This window comes from Plasmodium sp. gorilla clade G2 (assembly GCF_900097015.1).
Source record: "Plasmodium sp. gorilla clade G2 genome assembly, chromosome: 13".
NCBI classification, from domain to species: domain Eukaryota; phylum Apicomplexa; class Aconoidasida; order Haemosporida; family Plasmodiidae; genus Plasmodium; species Plasmodium adleri (nom. inval.).
In genome coordinates, this window is record NC_041705.1 from 2376055 (window position 1) to 2386715 (window position 10661).

General features: G+C 19.1%; 2 protein-coding genes across 2 annotated transcripts in view; both read left to right on the forward strand.

Annotated features, from left to right (window-relative positions):
* Positions 1–1364, forward strand: part of PADL01_1361600 (liver specific protein 2, putative 6-cysteine, putative) — a gene marked incomplete at both ends in the record, with an annotated part of 2679 nt that extends 1315 nt beyond the window's left edge. The window contains one exon of the mRNA XM_028684188.1: positions 1–1364. This exon is cut by the window's left edge and continues 1315 nt beyond it. Within this exon, the coding sequence (XP_028540291.1) occupies positions 1–1364 (1364 nt within the window).
* A 1728-nt stretch (positions 1365–3092) lies between these two features.
* Positions 3093–9843, forward strand: PADL01_1361700 (conserved Plasmodium protein, unknown function; the record flags this gene model as incomplete). Its single annotated transcript, XM_028684189.1, has 2 exons — positions 3093–5204; positions 5407–9843. The coding sequence occupies 2 exons, from the start codon at positions 3093–3095 to the stop codon at positions 9841–9843; spliced, it is 6549 nt and encodes a 2182-aa protein (XP_028540292.1).
* Between the last annotated feature and the right edge of the window lie 818 nt (positions 9844–10661).

Here is a 10661-nt window from a genome sequence, read left to right on the forward strand (position 1 = left end):
ACAATGATATGGAAGTAAACAATGATATGGAAGTAAACAATGATATGGAAATAAAGAATGATATGGAAACAAAGAATGATGTGGAAACAAAGAATGATATGGAAATAAAGAATGATGTGGAAAAAAATAATATGGAAAAACAGATTATAGAAATAAAGGATAATGTGGAAAAAAAGGATTTGGAAAAAAATAATATGGAAAAAAAGATTATAGAAATAAAGGATAATGTGGAAAAAAAGAATATAGAAATAAAGGATAATGTGGAAAAAAAGGATATGGAAAAAAAGAATATAGAAATAAAGAATAATATGGAAAAAAAGAATATAGAAATAAAGAATAATATGGAAAAAAATGATATGGAAAAAAAGAATATAGAAATAAAGAATAATATGGGAAAAAAGAATAAAGAAATAAAGAATAATATGGAAAAAAAGAATATAGAAATAAAGAATAATATGGAAAAAAAGAATATAGAAATAAAGAATAATATGGAAAAAAATAATATGGAAAAAAATGATATGGAAAAAAAGAATATAGAAATAAAGAATAATATGGAAAAAAATAATATGGAAAAAAATGATATGGAAAAAAAGAATATAGAAATAAAGAATAATATGGAAAAAAAGAATATAGAAATAAAGAATAATATGGAAAAAAAGAATATAGAAATAAAGAATAATATGGAAAAAAAGAATATGGAAAAAAATAATATGGAAAAAAAGATTATAGAAATAAAGGATAATGTGGAAAAAAAGGATATGGAAAAAAAGATTATAGAAATAAAGAATAATATAGAAAAAAATGATATGGAAAAAAAGAATATAGAAATAAAGAATAATATGGAAAAAAAGAATAGTATAAACAATATGGATGATAGCAGAGAAAAAGTGCCTTTGAAAAATAAAGTCATTAAAATGGTTAGTCCATTGGATGGTAACTCAAAAAATATAAATACTCTTGGTAATGACAAAGAAAATAAAATTAATCAAGATGTTGACGCAAAAAATATTAATATTATGAATGATACCTCTAAAGATGTAAATAATACAAATGGAAACTCAAAAGATGTATATAATTCAAATTGTTACTCAAAAAAGAGATGTTATTTAAATTATTTCTTAGAACATGGACATAATTTAGATTATTACTTAAAAAAGAGACCCTATTTAAATTATCCCTTAGGAAAAAGATATAATTCAGATAATTCCTCAAAAAAGGAATGTAAATCTGATAATAACTCAGAAAATATAATTAATATAAAAGATAACAATAAAAACAAGAATAATAAAGATGATAAATTAGAAAAAAAGAATAATTCAAATGATACTACAGAAGATGTATCTAAGAAAAATGATGACAAATAAAATATGACTGATACAGATGAAAAAAAAAAAAAAAAAAATTAAACATAAATATTTTGATAATAAAAGCATAAGTAAAAGTAAGAAGACAAATAACAAATGAATCATTTCATAGAAGTTTATTATTGTATTTAGAAATTAAATATATATATATATATATATTTGTCTTCCAACTTGTTAGAATTAATAATTAATGATTAGTTTGACAAATATTAATAAAATTAATTTTTCTAGAATTAAAATCAAAATATGTATATATTTATGATGCATAAAAAAATACGTTCCGATTTTATAACTGCATTATAATAATATTAAAAAGGTACAATATTATATAAATAATTGTACGAAATTTAAATGACAAATACGTAGAGTGCATATATATATATATATATAATTCATATTTTTGTTCTTATTCTTATTCTTGTTCTTTTTGATTTTTTTTTTTTTTTTTTTTTTTTTTTTTTTTTTTTTTTGCCATTTTGCTTTTATTTATTTTTCTTTCATTTATATTTCTTTAATTCATATTACTTAAATTCATATTACTTGAATTCATATTACTTGAATTCATATTTCCTTTATGTTCCTAAAGACATATATTTTTTATTATATATATATATATATATATATATATATATCTTTAGAACTTATATTATGATTATATATTAAAAACATTAATTCTATTATTCACCAGTGACAATTTATATATATAAAACATATATATATTTTTTATTTTACTAAATAGAAAATATATTAAATTTATAACTCCAATATACATATAATTTTATTAACATAATAAAATTTCCAAATAAAAAAAAAAAAAAAAAAATATTTATTTTACATGAACAGGTCAGGTTGTATAAATTTATATAGCTGTTTTTTTTTTTTTTTTTTTTTTTTTTTCCTTTGTTCATGAAAATATAAAAAAAAAAATAATATAAAATAATAATAATAATTATATGTATTATATATTTAAAGGTTTTTATATAAACTTTTTTTTATATTGTTTGTTATCCGTTTTAATGTAAAATTATTAATACATAAAATGTGTAAAGGTAAAACAAAAATTTAGATTGTGTAATAATATTTTAAAATTCTTCATTTTGTTTACACATTTTTTATGTTTTAATTATAAATCAATTTCAAAAAAAAAATTTTAGTTTTATATTTTAATTTTTTTTTTTTTTTATTATAATGAGAATTTGTCTTTTTTTTTTTCCCTTTCTGTGAAATTTTTAAAATATTTCCTTTTAAATAATTATTATGTTATAAAATTATTTTATATAAAAGAAGGATACAAAAAATAATAAATAATAAATAATAAATAATAAATAAATAAATTAAAGAACTAAATGTATGACATTTTAAATGTTCAAAAAGAAAAAAATATATATAACCAAAAGTATTACCAATTAATTTGTTCTATTAATATTATACTTTTAAATTTGCATATGATTTACAGTATAATGGTGTGAATAAACAAAATTAAAAAATAACGATAAAAAAAAATTGTATAAAATTAATATGTTTTATATGATAAATTGACTCATTTTTTACTTTTTTTTTTTTTTTTTTTTAAGAATTAAATAATAAGTAAATATTTTCCTTATAATGGTAATATTATAGACATGTATATTTGTATGTAGGAACCGATAATACACAGCAAATATAAATAAATAAAAGAAATATATATATATATATATATATATATATTTTATTTTAATATTATGTATAATGGACAGATTAATTCAAATTAATAATACATTATTTATTGATTTAAATAATAATAACGAACAAATTGATGGAACAGAAGATTTTAATATTTTTGATATAAATGAGGATGAATATATTTTAAATAACGATGGAAATAATATAGAAATACAATATAAATTAGAAATAAAAAGGTGTGTGGATATTTTTGTTAATTTATTAAAAGATCAAAATGTACAATATGAGAATTATAAAAAAATGATGGATAGTAATATAAACGTAATTAAAATGATACAAGCTATTAATAATTGCGGATTAAAAACAGAAGAGTTTCATTCTACTAGATTAATGATGATCATATATTTAAAGAATTACCTTTCTGAATTTATAAATACATATATTAAAAATATTGTTAGCTCTTATGAAAAGAATAAATATAAAAAGGAAATAAATAATTTTAATAATTTAATATATACTAAAAATGATAAGATGGTAGACAAGGAAAAAAATCATTTTTATTCAAATGAACAACAGGGAATACATAAAAATGAAGAAGATAAAAATAATATGATGGTACCAAAATGTGTACAGAATAATTTTCCATTTATTAGTTTTTTAAGAAAAGGAATTTTTGATTCTTACTGCATATTAGAAAATATAGAGGATAAATCAAAAAGTATTACAATAGAAGAATGGATATATTTAAAAGAGAAAATTCTGACTTTAATAAAAAATTCTTGTGTGATAAACCCAAATCTATGTAATAATATAAAGGAGAGGTGTTGTAGCAATTTTTTGGAAGAAATTAATAAGAATATGTATAAATCATATAAGAAATATAATAGCATAATTGAGATGAAAAATTTTAATGAATGTTTATATTTTATTGATATATTTTTTAATATATTTTTAGTTGATTATCCCTATAAGTGGGATAATTTATTAGAAGACCTTTTCAATAACTTTAATTTTATTTCTATAATTAAAATGGATGATTGTTCGAATATTCTAAATAAAGATTATAATGCAACTATTAATTATATTATGAAATTCATTAACAATATGGATATATCTAATAGTGATTTACACTATATCAGAAATGAAGAAAATAGTAATAAGTATAAGATGGTGATACATTATTCAAAGTTTTACATGTTAATGTTATTAATAAATAAAATTTTGAAAAAGTATATACCTCCAACAGAAGAATTAAATTCCTATTCTAATATATATTATACTTATTTTATTTCAAATATAAATAATAATAATAAAAATTTGTTAGAAAAAGAAGATGATTATCATATGTTGAATATACCTTGTGAAAATTTATTAGTTGGATATAAGGATATAATAAAAATATACTTTCCATTTTTCAGTAGATTATTATATTATTTATTGCAAGAGGAAAGTAATGTATATATTATATTTATCATAGAGATGATGGTAAAATGTATGTACAAATTATTATTATGTGATTTGTGTATATTGTCAGAGGAGGTTATAAATGAGCATGAACTTTTATTTACAAATATAATGAAAATATTAGAAATGAATTTATCTGAATATGTAAATAAAATATATTTTATGAATAAAGAAGAAGCATTAAATGGAGAATCCATATCTGTTTCTAAAATGTTTGAAGAAGGTTCTTATGAAAATATAAATGAATTAATGAATAATAATGAGGAGAATAATATAGACAAATTATATTTAAAGATATTATTGAAAAGTAAGAAATGGTCTTTGAAAATATTGAATATGTTTTTATATAGATCAATTCATTTTGATGACATGAATGATACTTGGAAAATATTTCTTAAACATTTTGAGGATAAATATATAATATTTTTAGAAAAAATAACACTTTTGATATTAAAAATTATGATGAATACTATATATTCTGATGATGAAAGGAATAATACTAATAAATTATTTAGTTATATAAAATATGTAATAAATTATACAGATTATATGAAATATTCTGATAAATGTTTATCTCTTGCTTTGAATTATGTGTCCATGATTATATCTTTGGATCATTTAAAAATGTTTATATATCAAAATGTTTTAAGTGATATATTTCTGAATTGTCTATTTATCCACATAGATAATATAACCCACATAGAATGCATCGACGTAATGATAAAATTAAAATATATAAATAAATTAATATATATATATATATAGCCATATTTAATCTATACCTTTGTATTTATTTAACATTTCATATAATTATTCTCATGCATTTATTTGTATATCAAATTATTATTATGAATCCCTTAATGTGTATTTATCATTTTTGTTGTTATTATATTATATTTTATTTTTATTTTTATAGAACTTCCAGGTACATCAAGCAAAGAAGAAAGAAGAGAAGAAACTGGAAGATAACTTAAAGTTTGAGAAATACATTATATGTTTTGAAAAACATACAATATTTAGAAACTACTTATTAAGTTGCTATGATGATAGCAGCTCGAAGAGTATACTGAAGAAATATATTAACTATATAATATATTTATTTTGTGAATTGTTATGTAAGTACTTTTATGATATAATATTTTACTTAGATGAAAAGATCAAAGAGAATTTAAAAATGTATTTATTATATCAAAATGTATATATGAATTTATTATATCCTGAAATGTATATAAAAAAGGATATTAATTTTTTGAATGATGATAAAATAAGTATCAAGACTTATAAAAAAAGTACCTTATTTTTCAACGCAGAAATTAATATAAATACAGGTAATCATTATATATATATAAATAATATTATTGATTATATATCTGAGATAATACGAAATCATATGAAGGAAAATAAGATAGATTATAATTTTGATTTTTCGAATTTTTATTTGTTAAACAACGATACGTTTAATAGTATGATATATATTATAAAGAATTTGCCTTTATACAAATATTCTGAGGAAGATTTAATATTCAAAGGTTTATATAGTATAAATAATGAGCATAATTTAAATTATAGTTTTATAATAATGAATGATATAAATTTGTATAAGTATTTTTCTCTATATATGTTTTTAATATATTATAAATATGAATTTGTGAAGGAAAAATTGAAAAATATAATTTCAGAAAAGAATGAGGAATGTGTGGTGTCAAATGAATATGTAAGTGATGGTGATAATAGTGACACATATAATAAAGAAAATAAGAGGGATAATAATAAAAATAAATATTATTATAGTGACGATAAAAATAGTGGTACACCTTGTAAGAGTAATTATTTTTTGGATCTTCATTTTGGAAGTGATAAAGAAAATAATATATCTATAGAAGATCTTATGGAAGAATATTTTAGACATAGAGAAAGATATAAAGATTCATTTTGTAAGGATAACAATGAAATAGAAAAATTTGATCATATAGTAGATAATTTAAAAAATAAGGATAAGGATTTTTTTCTCAAATATATGTTGGTAAACCTTTTACATCCTTATTCTGATAATTTGAAGAGAAAAGTAATGTGGATGATAAAAGAATATATTCACATATTAACATTTGATGATAATGTGATACGATTTTTCTTTTATGGTTGTTTTATAAATTTATTTTATTTTGAAAAGCATATAAAGTTAAAATCATTTGAAACATTAATTAATTTAATGTATATGTTTGGTATTAATAGTAAAGTATTATATAATGATTTTAGAGAAGTTTTGATATTTTTATTTTTCCAATTATTAATATTGTTTATAAAAAAGGAATCATATAGTGTTGATAGTTTGTTATATGAAGAGAATAGAGGTGTTATTTTATTTTATAATAATGAGAAGAGGGATTTATTAAGATTATTGAAGGGTATCACAGTAGAAGAATTAAAGGATAAATTTACAGGAAATAATGATGATAATAATATTATTAATTGTAATATATGTAGTCATTCTTTGGAATGCCTGTACACATCATATAACTGTTTTAGTGATCATTTCATGAATGATGTTATATATAAGAATTTTTATTTTTATTTGGAAAAGATAGAAGAGAATAATTTGAATGAATTTTTGAAGTTTATTTCATTATTTTATCAAAACGAAATAAACAATAACATTTTTTTATTCATCAATTTGTTAAATGAATCATTGTTAGATATGGTTTATATAAAAATTCGAGGAAAGGATGAGGAGTATAATTTTTTAAGAATATTGAAATTTTTTTCTTTTTTTTTGGAACATTATAAGAATACATGTAGTACTCAAGATGTGTTGATTGTAAAAATATTGCAGAATGAAAATTTTATTATATATTTCAAGAATATTATTTTGAATATATTGGAAAATTTAAAAAAGAAAAATAAGGGGACATTAGTTGAAAAAGAAAAGCATAGATATTTATTACATGAAGAAATATTAAATGAGATATATTATATATTATATATATTTACGAAAAAATCATTATTTAATTATAAAATATTTTGGTTCTATTTTAATTATGGTGTAGCATGTATATATAAAGATTTAAAGTTTTTCAGTATAGAAGAGGACATGATAAATGTAGACGAGAAGTTACATAATATACCAATATATATATTTCAATTTTTTAATAATTTGATAAGGAGGGATATCATTAATGTATTTTTTTCTTTGGCAGTTGAGGAACCATTTGAATGTAATGACGTCTTACCAATATCTTTAATTGAAATATTAAGGAAGATAAGTTTATTATATTTATGTGCATCTGATGAGAATATGAATGATCAAACCATTTGTTATAACAGTATTGTTGGTATAAATGGATTGTATTTATATAACAATATATTATCTTATCTTATCATGTTATTGATAAGGAATAATATATTTTTTACTTATCCCTTGTGGTTTGAATTGAATAGATGCTATGAAATAATACACGATGGAACTGTTTTAAGTGACATGGACGATTGTATATCAAATTATTCTTTTAAAAAATATGATCCATCTATAGGAGTTAATGATATTGGTAGTAAAATGTGTTCATTAAATGGAGATGTGGGCATTGGATTGGATGAAAATATATTGAATCAAAATATATTGAATCAAAATATATTGAATCAAAATATATTGAATCAAAATATATTGGATGGACTTCCTAAAAATGAGGAATACGATGAGAATGCAATTTTGGGGGGAACAAGGAAAAAATTGAAGGATAATCAATATGTGAATGATATGGAAGAAATAAAAAATGTGGAATATACTTTTTCGAATGGATGTGAAGACATATTATTTTATAAAGAAATGAAGAATTATTTTAGAGAAAGAAAAAAGGGTGAAAGAAATACCAAACATGAAAAGAGAAATAATAGCATGGGAGTTTGTGCTCATATAAATGAGAGTACCTTTGATAGTGATGGTGATATATATGATAATAGAAATAATAACATTAAAGATAATATGTATAATAATAATAATAAAGATGGAAATATAAATAATAAACACATTGTTTCATTACATAATGGTAAAGATTTAAAAATTTCTGAATTAATGAATACGCTATATTTCAACATATTTCTATTAAAAGATAAAAAGGAGGAACATATCAGAAAATTATTAAAAAGTTTGAAATATATAAATGATAATTTTTTTTTTTATAATTGTCAGAATGAATATGAGATATATATGATTAATCTGATGATACAGAAAAAGAGATATATATATCAGTCCTTTTCTATATATGTATTTTTAGATATACAACATTTTTTTGATATTTTAGTGAAAGGAAATATTTTTGATAAGGTGATAGATGATTGGATAAATGACATTTTTTATATATATCAGAATTCGGATGATTTAAAATATTTTATTTTTGCCTTTTCAAATATGTTGATATATGTTTGTTTATATGAAAAGGTAAAGAAAATGAGGGATGACAAAAATGATAAATATGATGTGAATAATATGAATGATAAAATTTTTTGTATGGGGGAGGGGAAGAATTATGTTGCGATGGAGAATGAGATGGAATATGAGCATTTGTTTCCATTTTTTTTTTTTTTCTTAAAGAATAAAAGAAATACTACAAATAGTATAAATGGTATTAATAGTATAAATGGCATTAATAGTATAAATAACAATTGTATTAATAATGATGGTAAATTATTTGAGGATATATTGAAAAAGGATATGATACGTATTGATTCCATTAATGAATATGCTACTAATAAATTGAACGAAAAGATAACAAAAATTATTAATGCTTTAATAAATATTGTTTTGATATTACCTATACCTTATGAGGACGATATGAAAGTATTTAATAAGAATCTTTTAAGAAGATTAGCACCCATATGTGGAGAAAGAGAAAATATAAAAGATAATACTTTGCTTAAGCTTAATAGTACTAATAGTAATATAATAAATGGAAATAAATGTTGCTTGGATAATATACAATTTGATGATTTAATTCAAAATATTTTATTTATGCATTTAAATAATTACGAGCAAAAATTTTATGAGAGAAATGATAAAGAAGAACAACATATGAACAAGTCATATCATTACAACGTTGTACATATAAATAAATTCGATGAATTAAAACTTAATGGCAAAAAGGTTTCTATACATTATTATTTTCAGAATAATTCCAATCAAGAATTTATAGATAAGTTAATATCTGATTGTAATTGTAATTATTTTAAAATATCCTTTTATGTGAAAAAAGCTTTTTCTTTGCTAACACAAAAAGGTTTTACCAATGATGATTTGATTAATATGATTCGTTGTTCAGATAAGTATTATAATTTTATAAATATAATAAGTATGGATATATAATATATAACTTTCTATATGTTTATAAGTTGTAAAGGAGTGAGGGATGGATATAGTACATGAAAAAATAAATGTTATAATAAAAATTGAACTGGGTTTTATATGAACATATATATGAATATATATTTGTATATATATAATTTATTTTTTTATATAAGATTTGTTTGGTAGTATGTTGCTTTTTTTTTTTTTTTTTTTTTCTTTATATATATATATATATATATATATATATATATTATATTTTAGAAATTTCATACGTGAGATACATATTCTCACAAACATTTGTTTTAAATTAAATAATTTGTTAAATGTATAGTAGAAAGAGATAAAAATATGAACCATAATTTAAATAATAATTAATAGATATGTATTATAATGGTTTTTTGGTGTATAAATACAAGTTCTCATTCTTTCCTTTTTTTTTTTGGTTTTTTTTTTTTTTTTTTTTTTTTAAGGTAAAAGAATGCAACGCGCATTTTGCAAAATATTTGATAACATTTTTGTAATAATAAATATAAAGTATCATTTTTGTTTTATTATTTTTATTTTTTTTTTCTTGTGTGTGTTAAAAATTATTTATTTTATAATTATTGTCTGTTGTTTGTATTTTTATATTGATATATAATTGTTGTTACATTAAAATCTATGTGTCTACAGTAATTTGTTTTCTGTGAAAAGGCTAACCAATTTTTCGTTTCACATTTGTATATATATATATATATATAGTAAATTTTTTTTTTTTTTTTTTTTTTTTTACATATATATATAATATATACATATATACATATATATATACCTATATATATATATATATATATATG